Raw genomic sequence first — 17,257 nt, 5'->3', positions numbered from 1 at the left:
TAAGTAAAAGTTACAATAATCAGAAATTAGTGACTGAAAATCCAATTTCTTTCTGGAGTTTTCATTAAAAAAATATTAGAATTTGTTCAAAGCTTTATAGGGACCGTCAGTGGTAGTATCTTTCGTTTGCAAATATAAATAATTTCCTCTACTGGAGTCCTCATCATCAATTTCCATTCTGCTCAATCCGAATCTACTGCTATGGTGAAAATAATGTCCTCATCCGTGGGAAATCCTGCTATGAAAACTGATTAGGAAACGTAAAAAAAAGATAAAAAAAAACATACATAAGTATTTCTCCGTATACACTAAAAAAAGAAACTAAACAAAGACATAATTCGGAATTTCCCTTAAATAATTCGACTTAGAAAAGCATGCGCCAAAATTCTTTTTCCAGTTAGTTTTTCTAGTTTTATTAGTTCAAGTTATGGAAGTTTGACTGTATAACATATAGAGGGATTAAAAATAATGTATCCGATACTTTTAAAAATAGCCGATTCTTAAAAAAATGTATGCCAAAGTACTCAATTTTCAAAAGTACTCGATATTTCCCATCTCTAATAAAAACACAACGAAAGAAGATGCAAGTAGCTTCTTCAATGCCTAAAAAGGAAAATGTTGAGTACTTTGTGTTTATGCTTCAATATGCTCCTAATTACGTTTAGTTAGAGGTGCCATAATATAACGCCATAAGCTGCAAATATTGTTGACGTAGCCATAACGCCATAGCCGCAACCATAACCGTAATTACAGCATGTGTCAGTTAGTCATGCCGTAATCATAAACAGCTGATGTTGAAGCAAAGTGAATGGCAACATTTGCATTTTGTCATAAAAACACGGATCATTTTCCATCAAGTCAATTAATTTTTCGTCGTTCGTTTCTAATATTCAAATTTTTATCGCAAATAACCAAACAAGTGTCAAGTATTTCACATCTGCTTATGGTTACGAGAAAAACCAAAATTCGATAGAAAAATACGGCTACGGTTATAGCTATGCCGCTATGGTGCGGCTCCTATAAACGTTAACAGTGATGCCCATATGTTTGATCAGAACAGCTGATTGCTATGGTTACGGTTATGGCTAAGATATGGCACCAGTAATTGCGTATCTGAACCATAACGGTATTTACAGTCAACTATTATTGGTGCCATGCCCATGAGCACCTGATATTTAAATATCAGCTGATAATATCATTCATTTGTTCATTTCGAAGGTGCAGAAACTAAAGAAAAGATAACAACATGAGCAGTGACGAGGGGATTAGTAATTCATTCATTATCATTACTATATATCCCAAAATGTAGAAAATGAATAATCAGCTGTTTATGGTTACGGCGAAAAATCAAAAATCAATTGGGCATTATGGTATATCTGCTCTAATCCATTACAGTGTTACCCATAGGAATTGTACAGATCTACAAGTAAAAACACTCTCAGCTGGTTGTCAAAAAATGCCCACAGCTGATGTCAGCTGATTCCAAAACGCGCTTTTATATAAATGGTTGCATAAAAATGATTAAATTTCATAGAGAATCGTATCAAAAAGTCTAAAAAAGGTGATACAAATTTAGATATTTCTGAATAAAAAAAGCATTATTATAGCAAAGAAATCTTATAAAAATATTTGTTATTGTAAATTTTCCAAGTCAATGATATTATTTTGTATTTTTTTTCGGCCGACATTCCATGGTTTTTTATGTTACCATAAAAATTGTAATTTGGCATAGAAAACTCGCTAATACGAACAAGCGAAAAAGCCAAGCGCTCACACCATCACACTCCTAGGGTGCCTGTCAAACTAACGCCTAGGGTACCTGTCAAGAAATAGACAGAATAAGAGTGTTTTTACATGTATTTCTGTACAATGCCCATAGATCGGTTCGATCAACAAATTTATGTGCTTATGGTTATGCCACCTCTAATACCAACGTCTACAAGTAAATTAGAATCTGACAAGACTTTGTGAATTAGCCTTTATTTTATATCTCATTTCATCATTGCGTTGCAAAACTTTTTTTTTATTAATATTTATTTGATTCATTGCTGATTTTGCTAATTTTTGGTAATCCAATTTTTATGCTAATTTTAAATGGATATTTTTGGTATTGTCAAACTTAATTATTATCATTAAATATAGGGATTTGCTTACGAATATTTAATTCTTAAGGTAAATCATATATTTGTATGTATCTTACATAGTCAGGGGGTTTTCAATAGGGACATGAAACTATTGCAGAGTCCATTCGGAGAAATTTTGATAAAGAGGCTTCACGTTCCTTAGAAATGCGTGCGAAAAAAAGTCGTGTAAAATTCATGCGGCATGTGGTATGTAAATTTAGAGATAGGTTCCACAACTTCGTGCAGAATGAAAAAAAAGAACCGTGCAAGAGAAGTAATAATGAAATCCATATTATATGAGTGTTTATAAAACAAAAACAAGGAATATTTATTATAAAAAAAAAATATTAAAAAAAAAACAAAAAAAATGATGTACAATGAAAATTTATTCCATAAATACAAAACATATAAAAAATTCTATTAAAATTCTAATTAAGAAAACATATCAATTTTGCAACTATTCATCGCTACTTGATAAAAAGCGAGCACGTTTATTACGAACTCGACCAAAAATGCTATCATCAATAGATATGTCAGATACTCTCTCAGTTATGGCTAACAAAGGCTCTGCAAGCATACCACTAGGCCATTAATTCTTTCTAGGTGTCAATTCTGCATCGATTCTACTTTGGATTGACGACTTCATGACGTTGGTCTGAGTTGAACTCCTGCAGAGTAGCCAAGTGCTTTGTGAAACAACCAAAAAGGAAATTAGTGACCTTTCTCTTAAAACTTAGTGGGAAACACCTGAGAGTACTGGCGGGTATACTAACAGGGCACAGTGCCTGTGGTTAGCATATGGGAATCCTTGGCGACTCAATATGCCTATCCTGCCTTGAGAATGAGGACACGGCAGAGCATTTGCTCTATAGCTATCCGGCGTTCTTTAGAATCAGACATAGACTTTTGGGCTGCGATGTACAGAGTATGGATCCTCCTCCGGATCTCTTAAGAATCATCAATGAATCCACAAGATTTATTTGCAGAAGAGTGGCCTCAAAAGTAATTTTTCCGTTTTTCCATCCATATTGTATGTCCATCCCAGATAGTATGTCCGGCCCATCTTTCGGATTTTTTTTTTAATTATTAACGGCTTCTACTGGTTTTTTCGTTGTAACAAAATATTTTATTAGCCATGGTTTTTTGCTTTCCCAAGTTGTGTATACCAGGTGGCGCAATATTAATCCCCCTACCGGAAGATTTATAATTTTTGCAAATGCCGTCATACGTCAATCATATTTGACACTTGTGAACTGCGAAGAGCTGCAGTTTACAAGCAGATGGAGCAATGGAGCGCATAAAACTCAAAATAAAGATTTCCATCGGCCAAAATAATATTTTTTTATTTAGCAAAAAAGTTATTCAAAAACGAAGTTGGCTGATAATTGTGATAATTTTGTGCCACCTTGTACAATGTGAAGTCCAAAATAAACAAAACTAGCGTCTTAAAAATGATTTTGATAGCGCCATATTTTTAATGAGTTAGTGCGTTGGAAGTAACATCCCTAGCTAACTTCCAATGAAAGCTTGATGACATTCGGTTCAGTGGAAGCGAAGTTATTGCGTTAAAGTGTCAGTATGTTTGTGTCATGGGTACACAAATGAGTTTCGAACAAAGAGCTAATATCAAATTTTGTTTTAAAATCGGTAAAATGTTTACCGAAACATTTGAATTGATGGAAAAAGTTTATGGCGATGATTATCTATCTCCTGTACGAGTTCATGAGTGGTTTACACGTTTCAGAGATGGTTGTGAGGACATAAATGTCAATGAACATACGGCCCGCTGAAAATCAGTAATCACCGAAAACTCCATAGAAATTGTTGGTAAATTGATCAAAAATGAACCGAAATCATCGTTGCAATTCATAGAATCGGAGTTGAATAACTCCAAAACATCGATTTATCGCATTTTAACTGATCATTTGGACTTGGGCGAAAGGTCTGCGCTCGTTTCATTCCGCACAAGTTAACTGAGGACCAAAAATTGCTCAGAATTCAACATTTGCCAGACCTCATTAAAGAGGCGAGAAAAGACGAGAACTTGTAACTGGTGATGAAACGTGGTGTTTCTAACATGAACCTGAAACTAAGCGTCAAAGTGCCGGATGGATTGCCCCAACCACCCAAAAAATCGCGTTTGGAGAAGTCAAAATGGTTCACAAGACTTTCATGCTAATGGGCCAAACCGTCAATGGAATTTTTTAACTTGGCGTTTTGAAGCGTTTGTTGCATCGCATTCATCGAATTTGCCCTGAATACCACGAAGGAGAAAGCTAGCGCTTATTGCATCGATCCACTCTTGTGACGGATTTTTTGACTGGAAATCGCATTTTACCCATCAAAAACTCACCGTATTCGCCTGATATGGCTCCCTGTGACTTCTACCTATTCGAAAAATTTCATTTCGTCGTGAAAGGAAAACGTTTTGCATCCGCAGAGGCCATCCAAAAGGTTTGTACCGACATCTTGAAGAACATTCCGGTCAATGACCTGAAACACTCTTTCGAAAAGCTTTTAGATCGCACAAAACGGTGTATCGAGGTCAGAGAGGACTATTTTGAATAAATAAACTCACAGTTATCACAACAAAGCTCCTGTCGTTTCTAATTTAGCTCAGTCTTGTTTATTTTGGACTTCACCTTGTAAATATATTAGCAGGTTCCAAGCCCCCATATAATAAAATCACGAGCTCTATGTTCAATTATTTTTCTCAAGATTCTCTGTTATATTAGAACTAATACGATGATTTTAGAAAAGAAAAAAAATAGTAAAAAAACAACAGCAACAACAAATGCATATGCGATAGTGTATAAGTAATCCAATAGCCGTTTTCTGCTAATCTCGCCGGGAATAGTGTAAAATCTTATAGAGTGCATTTTTCAAATATGAGTGTTTCTCATTCTCATACATATATACATATGCATTTTTTTGTACTTGAAATAGTACTTTATGAGGTATTCATATACAAATTTATACTAATCGAAAACTTATATTCAATTTGAGTGACAATAATTTAAAAAATTTGCTTCATTTAAAACCAATGCAAACTGCAATGATAGACCAACAATTATTGATTTTTCATTTTACTTTTCGCCACATTGTATTTACTTACGAATATTATCACCTCATTAACTGTTGAATGACTTCTACTCGCGCACCATCAACCGCAAATGTTTTGATGGATCCTATTGGCTAATTCAATTAAAACATATCACACAGCAGGGCGTATGACGCGCTCAAAGAGCAATACCAGATCGAGTGATTCTCGCGTTAGTGACGTTTCGAATTGTTCGCGTCTGCTCGACCACTCCAACACCAACACCACCACGCACGCACCACACACATTTGCGCCGTACACGACGACAACACACATCACGAATCTGCAAACATCACCACATTCACTACCGCCACTAACCACCGCAACTGCCATCGACAATGCGAATTCGGATACCGACATGGAAGCGGCTATGTGCTTGACAACACCGCCAGCGGTTGCCATTAAGGCGAATAAATTCTGAAAGAATCGTTCCAAACTGCCTTCTCAATGATCGCAATAGGCGTATCATTCCTTCGCTGTTCTCGGTATCCCAAATGCGAGTAATTGACAAATCGAATAATGTGCATGGTGCGTGAAATTTGCGTTCTTTTCGTATAGATAGTCTAGAAATCTAAATATATAGAATTTCTCTATTTCCTCCAAAAACACACCAAGCTACTAACAGCCTACATATATATGTGCATACCTTGTTATGTGGGTATGTATGTAGGCGCATAACAACAACACCACCACGTAGTTGTAATCGTAGAATTCTTTTAGTTAAATACTACTCGTACACTTATAATATTTCATATTTATGTACATATACTTAAAATATATGTACCATTGTAAGCAAGTAGTAGTAGCTGTTCCATGCCCAATTTACTCGAAATAACACATCTGCAATGCCATACAAAAACACGAAACCACAAAATAGTATTTTTGGTAAATTTACCTACACCTACTGATTTATGTGCGAGGATATTTAAATATGTTGGGAAAAAATTAAACAAAAACGCGTTTTGCAATGTCGAATATTAAAAGCAAAAAGGTTCCTTCATTAGGCAGACCTGCGCTGCTGGAGCTAAGGAAAATTACAACCGATTACAGCAGCATTCACGAAAAAAATTTCTAAATTAGAGAGATTCTCTTTTATGTATTATAATTCATACCTAGACAAGGATCTAAAAATTTAATAGAGCATTCGTTAGCTTCACGCGGAATAAGCCGATGGAGGCACCTACAGTTTTATGTCGTCTTGGAAGTTTGCCAATACTGGGAGACTATCGTTATTAAGAACAACTATTTCTATCAATCGATATTTCTAGTACATACAGTGAAGGACTTAAGTCTACATACAGCAGCATATTTCTCAGAAGGTATATAATAATTAAAAAAAATTGTTAATGTAGTTTTTTCGGAATTCATGTTTATTCATAAATTTAGGTTAGGTTAGGTTATAGTGGTAGTCGGTCCGTATGACCAACTCACTTAGACCTTACAGGTCCGTTGTGATACCACTGTGCGACACGGCAACCTCATTTCTTTTTCTTCGTGGAACCATTTTGTGGCTCTTAGGATTAAGCGCAGGATGGGTCCCATCCCCACTCCATACAATTCTGTAAAATAATTGAAAAGTTATTCACCTAGACAACCTGCTCTGATTTTAGCTAAGGCTGGACAATTGCTAAAGAAGCGCTCAACTGTTTCTTCCTCTTCCTCATCTCTACAACTTCTACAATATTCATGGGAGAATACTCCTAGCCTCAAGGAATGCCTGCCAAATAGCCAGTGACCGGTGACACAAGCCACGACCTTCGAGATATCTTCTCTTGAGAGGCTAAGCAATTCCTTTGTCCTTTTCTTGTTTATTTGCGGTCATAGTAGCCTAGCTGTTACGCATGTATCTTTATCTTCCCATGACCTATCGGCCTCTTGGGTAATGTTGTTTTTTTTTTTATTAGTTTACTCGTGGGCAAAGGTATTCCATTGGTACTTTTATCACGGAACAGTTGAAGAGCAGTACCTTTTCTGGCTAGCTCATCAGCTCTACAGTTTCCCTCAATATCTCTGTGTCCCGGAACCCAAATAAGGCGACCTTGAATACGACACTAATATAATTTAGTGCTGCTCGGCATTCCTGTGCAACCTTTGATCTTAGTATAGCCGCATTCATTGATTTAATGACCGCTTGGCTATCCGAGAATATATAATATTTATAGTACTTTTTGTTACTGCATGCATATCTGACTGATAAACGCTACAGTAGTCTGGTAATCGAACGGATAGTTCCAGTCCTAATTCTTTGGAAAATACTCCATAGCCAACTTTATCGTCTAGCTTGGAACCATCTGTATAAAAATTTAATTCCCCCCTTCTCCATGGCCTTGGAGTCTGCCACTCCCTTCTTGACGGTATACTCGTCTTGAAGAGCTTGTCGAAGGTAAGTCTAGGAATAGAATAGTCTATTTCTTGTTTGTGACTGTTCATAGCGCCATACTTATAGTCTAAGCGCCGAGGCGGCGGCCATGTATGAGGTTTAGTGCAGGCAAAATGATTAGCACTTCATAAATTTACAATACAAAAATTGAAGTATTTTCACTTTACAGCATAAAAATTAGCAAAACAACAAAAAAGCGGTAGGAAAAAAAATTTCAGTTCAGTTTGCTTAAACAAAAAAATGTATTCGTTTTAAGAATAGCTTGTAAGGCCAATATTAACATATGCGGCACTAGTTTGGTGGCCTGCAACAGAAAGGAAATACAACAAAACAAAGCTGAACAAGATACAAAGAACAGCGTGTATCCTAACTACAGGAGCGCTTAGCACCAGTCCTACTGAAGCGCTCAATGTACTAACACATCTATTGCCATTAGACTTACACATTAAAACAATAGCTACTTGCAGCGCGGTGAGACTCAGAGACATAGGAAACTGGACAACAAGGCCGTACGGTCACAGTAAGATCCTCCTACAGGGACCCCCGCTGCTCAAAAACGGATCAGACTACACAGTCCCCGACCTCAACTTCAAGAAAGGCTTTACGGTACGCTTTCCACCGAGAGCCGAGTGGAGCAAAGCAGAGGTGATTGGAAGACACGATATCGAAATTTACACCGATGGTTCTAAGATGAGCTGTGGTGTGGGAGCTGGCTTCCATTCGGAGCCACTCAACCTATCTCAATCAATTCGTCTTCCTGATTATGCCACCGTGTTCCAGGCAGAACTTTTAGCGATCAGAGAAGCATGCAAATCCCTAGAACTCTACAAGGAAGTTGGTGCAAGAGTAGCTATCTTCTCAGACAGCCAAGCAGCAATTAAGGCCTTAGACTCCAACTACATTTCATCCAAACTGGTCTTACAGTGTAGAGAGGAACTGAAACTGCTCAGCCATTGGCTTGCAATTACCCTAATATGGTTTCCCGGTCATAGGAACATACGGGGCAATGAGATAGCGGATGAGCTGGCAAGAAAGGGCTCGACACTAGACATAGCAGAGGCGGTGGCAGTCTCCACCCCACTGAACACACTAAAAGCATCCATTGCTTCATACTATCATGCTTTAGCCGAAAGAAGATGGAAGCAAATACCTACATGTATTACAACAAAAAACACATGGCCGTCATACAAAATCCAAAGGACGAATGACCTCCTAGGATGTTCTCGGCCAAACATTTCACGTATCACTGCAACCCTTACAGGACATTGGAAAGTAGGGGATCATGCAGCTAGACTCAATCTACCCTTCAACCCTATCTGTAGAAGCTGTCAATCGGAAGGGGCGAAGGAGAGTCTGTTCCACTATTTATGTGAATGTCCGGGACTAGCCAGGGCACGACTCCGATCCTTCGGTAAGCCTTTCTTACAGCAAATTAAAGAAATCTCAGAGATAGAGATAAAGGATTTGCTGCTATACTTGCACCTCACTAAATGGAAAAAAAAAAAAAAAAAAAAAAAAAAAAAAAAAAAAAAAAAACAATAACAACATCATCTTCACACGAGATAGTGGTAGTAAAACGGTGCTGGCCACTAATTAGGAGCATTTTCAGCTCAGAAATGTTCAACCACCTCAACAACAACAACAACAAGACTAGCTTTTCTGAAGACTTTTAGTATTTAATAGATCCACTACCGTTACTAATCACTGCTTGAAGGCGTCGTTCCACTGATTCAACTAGTTGGGTAAGCTTTTCCTGCGTTATTTGGTTCCATGTCTCTATCAACTCTTTCCGTACCGATTTTGTGTCAGTTACTATACTTCGCCGAATTTTTTTCTCTAAGAGCTCCCAAACATGCTCTACCGGATTTAGTTGTCTGGGTGCGTAATGTAAAAGCCATTATTTGACAGTTAGTGCAGCATGCTTAGGGTTATTATCTTGTTGGAAAAGTCAACCTTACCCAATTTCGCATTCTACTGATGGCTTCAAATGTTATTTCAACATGTTTTTATATTTATATACATATAGTATATATCGGTCCATAGTACCTTCAATAAAGGTCATCTTACCAACGCCAGATGCAGCTATAGCTACTAAAATCATTACGCTACCACCGCCAGGGTTGCCAGTAGGTATTTAATTTTTAATTTCCATATCTGCATTTCTTCTCCTCCATATTTTTGCCCAGTCATCACTTCCAAATATATTGAGCTTCGTTTCGTCAGTAAACAGAACTTTAGACCAAATATATGGTGTCCTGCTGAAATAGCTTCTATTATTAAGATATCTTTTAATATGTAGTTCTTGGATGAACATCTTTTCCGGATGTCTCGACGATATGTTGTACCAATTTCCAAGCGCTATTTCTCGAATTTCGGTCGATTTCCTTTAAAATGGGGCTTACATCTCTTCTGGACAGCTTTTTTGTCGATTTTTCAACTGTCATTTTCTAATAACGGTACTTTACAGCTACTTTTTCAATGTTTGCTTTGTTTGAGCGAGCCAAAGCGGACCGCTTTTTTTTTTGTTATAAAGTGAAATAATTTAATTTTTGTAAATTTATGAGTCAATATGAATTCCGAAAAAAACTATATCTTCTGGGAAATAAGAAAATATGCTCCTGTATGTAGACTTAAGTCCTTCACTGTGTATAAGTAGCGTGAGTTTTATGCCGCCTCCGAACGGCAATTGGGTTTTTGTGAGCAGCTTTTCTCATAGCACAAATACTCTCGTAGCTTTTCCATTGCCGGCCGAAGCGACCGCTAAAAAACTTTTTTTTTAATTTGGTGTTCAATGCCCGAACATTCGAACCCGTGCACCACCGTCCCGCATCAACCCATTCGGCTATGGTGGCCACGCTTCTCTAAATACATCAGTATTACTTATAATCAATGAGATCTCCAGCTGGAGTACCAAGGCAATTTTTCTCTCACGCGCAAAATGGGCGTCGCGTTTGCTCACATTTGATCAGAAATCAATCGGCTGACAGCTCTAAAGAAGTAAGAGTAAGAGTTAACGAAGCATGGATTCGTCACAATACACCGGACACAAACGAACAATGAAGGCAGTGGACTTTTCGTGTCAAGCTGAAGCTCAAGAATACCAAGGTTAAGGTAGGCGACGTTATTCACATCGATTACTTTGCAAGGGGTAAAACAAACACCGGCCCATAGAATCCAGAGCTGTTGAATGGGCTCGACACCGATTTCACCTAAAAACCATAGCATTTGGCGAGGAAACAAAATCGTTTTCACGTAAAACAGCAAACAAATTCGCAAAACTGCTTGAACTCAGTAAACTTCTAGAAATTACGTCTAGGAAAGAGGTCTTGGATGAAGCAAACGTCTTTTTTTGGAAACTTAGAGATATGATATTAGTATTGGTGGACCAACGTTGGATAAAGTGTGACGAGCTAAAAGAATACTATGTTAAAATATTGTTTTCTTTTTTTTAACCGAATGGGGGTGTTCGTATTTAAGTTTTCAAGAACTTTTGACCAAATTTCGTATAGAGTAAAATTCGAAACGCCAATTTTGTAGCCTCATAAGCCTCGAACCTGCTTTTTGGCTTACCAGTATTACACAACCACAAACAAGCTTGGCTGAAAACACTTACACGCCGTCATCAAAAGTTTTCGTTTATTTAGAAACACATTTTTAAATACCAAAAAACTGAAATACACATGTACATACATACATATCGCGCATTTGTTGGAAGAATGTCATAACTCAAAAAATTAGGAATACGAGAAAAACAGCTTCAAAGTTGTCAATTTACTATAGGCTTCTGCGTTACGCCAAGCGCTAGCAAGTCGCCAATAGATGAAGCGATTGGTATAAATAAACAAATCTTAGTAGTGCTGAGCTCAAGAGTTGCCAAAAATTAGTTTTGTTTGTGAAAATAGTGAGTTATACCAGTTTTATGATTTATAGCCGTGCTCGCTAGCGGCGAATATTGATCGATAACTTTGTTGCTGCTTGCACTTTCGAGCAGAGAAGTGGCGAATCGAAGGCATCTTATGCCTTCCAAAGTAAAAGTAGCGGCACATTTTCATATAATGAGATACTATTAATACATACATACATATCGCCATGAATTTTTGCACAGCATTAAAGAAGAGCTGGTTGCCATTTCTGCATACTTAGTTACCATTTTGGGTTATGTCGCTCTTCTAACAAACCAACGACGTGACATACAATTACTTGTAGAACAATGACCCACAGCCATTGAAGATTTTCAAGTATGTATTGAATTGTACTTATGTATGTGCTTGCGTAAGTGCGCCAGTAATTGCATGAAATATACTAATAAAGAATGTATTATGAACCCTTTTATGTATACGACATACATACATACATATAAACATGTAATGTAGCTATTTATAAGTGTTCAACCCGTCTGCAATACCAATTAGTGATGTGTGATGAAAGGAGTTTTATTTCGATGCCAAAAGGGCTGGTAATCCTTTTATTGCGTTCATTTAAAGCTTATGAACTCTTGCATTGTTTTTGGTTTTTATTGGAGTTGAGTTGCATTCACCACAGCATTTTTCTCTAATTTATTTAAAGCTTTAGATGTGCTTCGATGTGTAAAGTTATACTCAAATGCAAGCAAAGGAAGAGGAAATCCGCCAATGATGTGGAGATGTGAAATTTGCCGATTTGGGTATAATTTTAATAACAGATTAAACTGTTAAATGTATTGTAAATATTTTATGTAACGTACCAATACCAATAGATTATTTTACATATCTACATATGTATGTATTTGTCTTGTAAAATAACTAATCTCCAACATTTAATATTGTAAATTATAAATGTGTGAATGTTTGTATTATATGTATGTAGTAGAAAGTGTAATCACACAAATCGTATGCTAATTTTCTAATTTTATTAAAACTAACTTGTAACCACTCGATTTATTCAACCAAAACTCTTTATCTACATACGAGCAGGGTCACATTCGGGCAGCGCGAGCGCGAGCAACGCGTCGGCCACGTCTATACGTTCGACGCGTAGTAATTCGGTGGCACCAGGTCATGTAGCTAATAGCAGTCAATTGGAAAGGAAGGGCTCACAACATCACAATCAACATCAACAACAACAACAACAACACCAACTCCAACAACAGCAAATGCCGCTTATCACCAATATCACTGCTAATCCAGCAGCTGAAAGTGTCGCGGTCGAGATTATAGTGCCGGAAAAATGAATAATTGCAAACACAAAAATGTATGAATGCGAAAACGAACTAAAAAAAATATACTCATACATGTGTAGGTACCTACATACGTAGGTATGTACGAAAAAGTAAAAGAAGACAAATCAAATTATGTAAGTCGAAGCTGCAAGAACATTTAATGTAAAAAAGAAATGAGAATAATGTAAAAATGAAAAAAAAAATAAATAAATAAAAGTCATATACAAATGACTATGCACAACAAGAAGCTAAAGAAAAATAGTTGAAAAAAATCTCATAAAAAAAATAAAAGAGAAAAATTTAATATGCATTAATTATAATTATTAATTATACTATATTTTAGCAGCAAATAACGTCATACTTCAAATAAATTAACGCAATAACACACAAAACAATGCTTGGTTAGAAACGAAAAAAAACTTGCATAACAAATTCATCTTTTTATTTCTTCTTCTTCAAAAAAAAACGCAAATTATTAGTACAGCTTTAATCACAAAAGAATAAGTCTAGTAATAGTGAACTATTTAGCAAATATTTGTATGGTAATATGTAAGAATCGTATATAAACATATGTACGCACATATGTATATGCACTGGTAGTAGTAAAAAAGCACCGTAAAGAAAGAAAAAAAAACAATTAAAACTGCAATTTAAAAAAATTACATAAAAAACAAAAATAAAACGAAAGCAATTTTAGTGCGCAGTCAACTTAAATAAAACGAAGTGTTTAGCTTTAATGTCGAACAGCAAAAACAAACACAAGCAAATACTACATTTATGGCAAAAAGAAAAAAATGATATATTAAATCTACTAGAAATTTCTACGAATAAACAAAAATTCGTACAATCGCGTTAAAAATTATGAATCTTTCGCTGACAGTCATCTTCCTATCCTAGTGATATTACAATGTAAGCAAACACAACAACACACGCGCACTCTTGCAGAGCTATCGTTCACGCCAAATTTTCTATAAATTAAACAATTTAAAACTATACAAATTTTAAAACATATACTAATGCATGTATGTACCTTAACAGCCGACGCGAAATACAACACAAAAATAAAGGCGGTAGTAATTGAACAAAAAAGTAAATAAATAAATCAATAAATAAAAAACAAAATACAATGCATAGTGATCGATAGATTATCAAATAGACGTAACAATATTAACAAAAACAAAAAAAAACTCTTAGTACACCCTCAAATTAAACAGCATAGACAAACAGTTTCAAATTAAAAATGTACTCGTAGCAAAAAATAGTCAACTCTTCGGAACAATATTTTACAAAACAAAGATAAAATACCAAAAAAAAGAAAAGAGAACAAAAACAATTTACAAATATGCTATTTTTACTTACACGTCTTTTCCGCAAACTGGTTTGATTTAAGATTATATAAAATGTTACACATATACTTATATATGTATATAAAAAAAAAAATAAAAAATTAAAACAAAAAAAACGAAAAAAAACTATGCAAGCGCCGATTGTGCACTTTCCAAAACTTTATTAATAAATAATCGCGTAAAACATACACACTTTTTCAACATTTAGGGACTACGTATAAGAAAATATTCAAAATTCCGCTGAACTCCTTGGATCTATGATTTCAAATGGCATGTTTTTTTTTTTGTTTTTGTTAATTCAATAATTCAAATTAAATTCAATAATTCAAATTAAATTCAATAATTCAACTAGTTTAGAAAAACATCGACTCTTAAGAAATATTGTCATATTTTCAAGTAGCTTGTAATAGCATAAAAACAAGGTGTTTAGATTGAAAGTCTGCAAATTGCGAATTGTGATTGCTAGAGCTGCTTGAAGTAGAAAATAATCAACGCGTTATTTTTATAGCGCTGCGAAATTATAAAGCGAGCCACTAGAAGCGTTTACTTGTTAGCAGAAAAACGTTTCACAATCATTCAAACACAAATTAATTTATTTGAATAGCCCAAAAAATTTTCATTATTTTAATATTGCCGCCATTTGTATTTACTGCAAATTATTATAGAAATATTCATCGATTAAATATACTTTTGGAGGCATTCTTGTGAAAATTCTAAAATATTCTTTAACTTTCCAGTGAAAAATTGGGGAAGATTTTTTACTTGAACGTTAAAGTGGTTTTTTCCAATTTGAATAATTCCAATTATGTATTCAAGCAACTTTTCTAATTAAATTCTTGCTCAATTTAATGTAATTTATATAAATATTTAAAATCCTAACCTCCAAATTGCAACATTTCAAAAACACAAAAAAAAAACGCTTACTTGCTTTTACTTCACTTAAATTGATAGTTTTTATTTCAAAACAGCACAACAGCGTAACTTACATATACTTATGTGAGTTTAAATATATATACATACAAACAAACATGTGCATGTAGCCATCATGCCAGCATGCATATTTACGATGCCTTTACATATAATCACTTATCGAACTCGAATACGTCTCTTAAATGTTAAGATAAGCAATTTTTCTTTTCTATAAATATTATCAATAACACAAAAAAAAAAACTAAAAAACACTGAAATAAAAATTGTAAATACGCAACGAAATCTCAATGAAAATTTCATTCTCGCGATTAGTATGCGTAAAGCGTGAATAAAAACAATTCTGGTTTTGAAATTTGGGGAAGAATTTCAAAATTGCTTTGTTTTTAGTAGAAACGCACAAAATATTACAATGATGTACCAGACATTACTGAATGAAATGAAAAAAAAAAAAAAATAAATAAATAAAAATAAAAAACAAACAAAAAAAAAATTATTATATAAAAAACTATAAGAACACTAATATATGCGATTGCCTAGACGTTTTTAAAGTTGTTCAAAAATCGATAGCTTTTAACGCAAATATCGAACGAAAAGTTTGTTCTGTTATAAAATAAAACCTGATCTCTTTATTTAAGCAGACAAAACTTATACACCTAGAAAAAAGAGTTTACAGAAAAGTGATAAAAAAAAGTAACAACACATACATACATTACCTATACACATATATATTATATATTAATTTCGTACACTTAACAGACACTATTCGTGACAAAATGCTTTATTTACTTTAAGCATGTACCTAACGGTGTACATACATATGTACGCTAATGTACGATGTACATTACTAATTACTACATACAAACATATATTCATACATAGTAATTAACTATATACATGTTTGACATTATTGTAAGCACACTCTACACTTTGTATAACAAAAAAAAAAAAACAAAAAACAAAAAATAAAAAAAAACCAAAAACCTAAAGGAAAAAGAAAAAATTTAAATCTATCCATTTTTAATCTTTATACGAAAGCGTCTAGAAACTAATGATTGATACAAAAAAGTTTTCCAATATTAACAATGCAAAAAGAACAAATCAGTAGCTAACATTAGTATCGTTTACAAAGAATTTATTTATAATCCTTACACCAGCATACATACAAATTTATGTACGCAACATATATAAGTTCCCTCCACTCTTGTGGCGCCTTGCAGAAAGTGAACGAACATATTTTCATAAGTACTTACACACACACACACCCACATATATATATGTACATACATGTGTACATGTACATATGTTCACACACAAAGTGCTACACGCATACATAATCAAATTATAGATAGCATAAATATCATACATCGCATACTTAACGCTTAATACAAGCATACATACATTAAAGTATGTTAACACGCGTATGGTACAATGCAAATGTATGTGTGTACATTTACTTACTTGAATTAAAAACAAAATGCAGCTATGCAAAAATATTAATACTTATTTATGACAACCGATACCGCATCACAATCTCTAAGAATGTATTACAATCAATTTAATTTTAAAATACTTAAACACTTTATTGTTGTTCTGTTGAACATAAACGTACACGAAAACAAAAAATATAAACTTACATGCTTATAAATGTATTTCTAGTACATACTATATCACATAACTACAAACATACACACATTATAAATAATTATGTAATGCATATAAAAAAAAATATAACACATTGAAATAATTTCTACAACTCCACAATTTCTCTGATTTTCATTTGTTTATGAACTCAAGCAAAGTTGGAAAATAAATCGTCTAAGCACGAGAAAGCAAAAACTGCAATAATTTGTGTTTTTTTTAATTAGTTTCTCAAATACATTTACATTTATTGAATTAATTCTTCATTTAAAATTCCCATATACAGACACTTCGTATGCTCTACAGCCCCACTACATACCTACATACATACTCTCATTATGAGCAATTTCGCTTGTGATACATATTTGTATTTGTATTTGCGTGAGAACAACAAATAGGAAATCGGTCACTTTCTGAAAAAGCATATAATAGCATCAACAGAAGAAAAAAAGCAAGAAAAACACAAAATAAATAGTTGGAACCTTAAACACTTTATATTTAAGCAATTTTATTAAAATATATTGCCATTACTGAGGAAAAGAA

The 17,257-nt window shown here is 34.4% G+C and overlaps 1 protein-coding gene across 8 annotated transcripts in view; it reads left to right on the top strand.

Moving 5' to 3' along the window:
• The window catches only part of LOC129236232 (uncharacterized), a 58,906-nt gene extending 41,649 nt beyond the window's left edge, over positions 1-17,257 (top strand). For 3 of the 8 annotated variants that reach the window (XR_008581638.1, XR_008581635.1, XR_008581636.1), the window contains exons 7-8: positions 5,346-5,751; positions 12,556-12,668. Coding sequence is in view for 4 of the 8 variants with exons in the window: in XM_054870491.1 (XP_054726466.1) it covers positions 12,556-12,812 (257 nt within the window). In the remaining 4 variants the exon portion in view is untranslated. Of the gene's footprint in view, positions 1-5,345; positions 5,752-12,555 lie in introns of those variants that run through there. The other 5 variants (XM_054870491.1, XM_054870490.1, XR_008581637.1 and 2 more) reach the window with 4 other exon arrangements.

Source organism: Anastrepha obliqua, chromosome 1, assembly GCF_027943255.1.
Source record: "Anastrepha obliqua isolate idAnaObli1 chromosome 1, idAnaObli1_1.0, whole genome shotgun sequence".
In the NCBI taxonomy this organism is placed as follows: Eukaryota; Metazoa; Arthropoda; class Insecta; order Diptera; family Tephritidae; genus Anastrepha; species Anastrepha obliqua.
The sequence above is the reverse complement of the archived record's forward strand: the minus strand, read 5'-3'. Positions and strand labels throughout refer to the sequence as shown.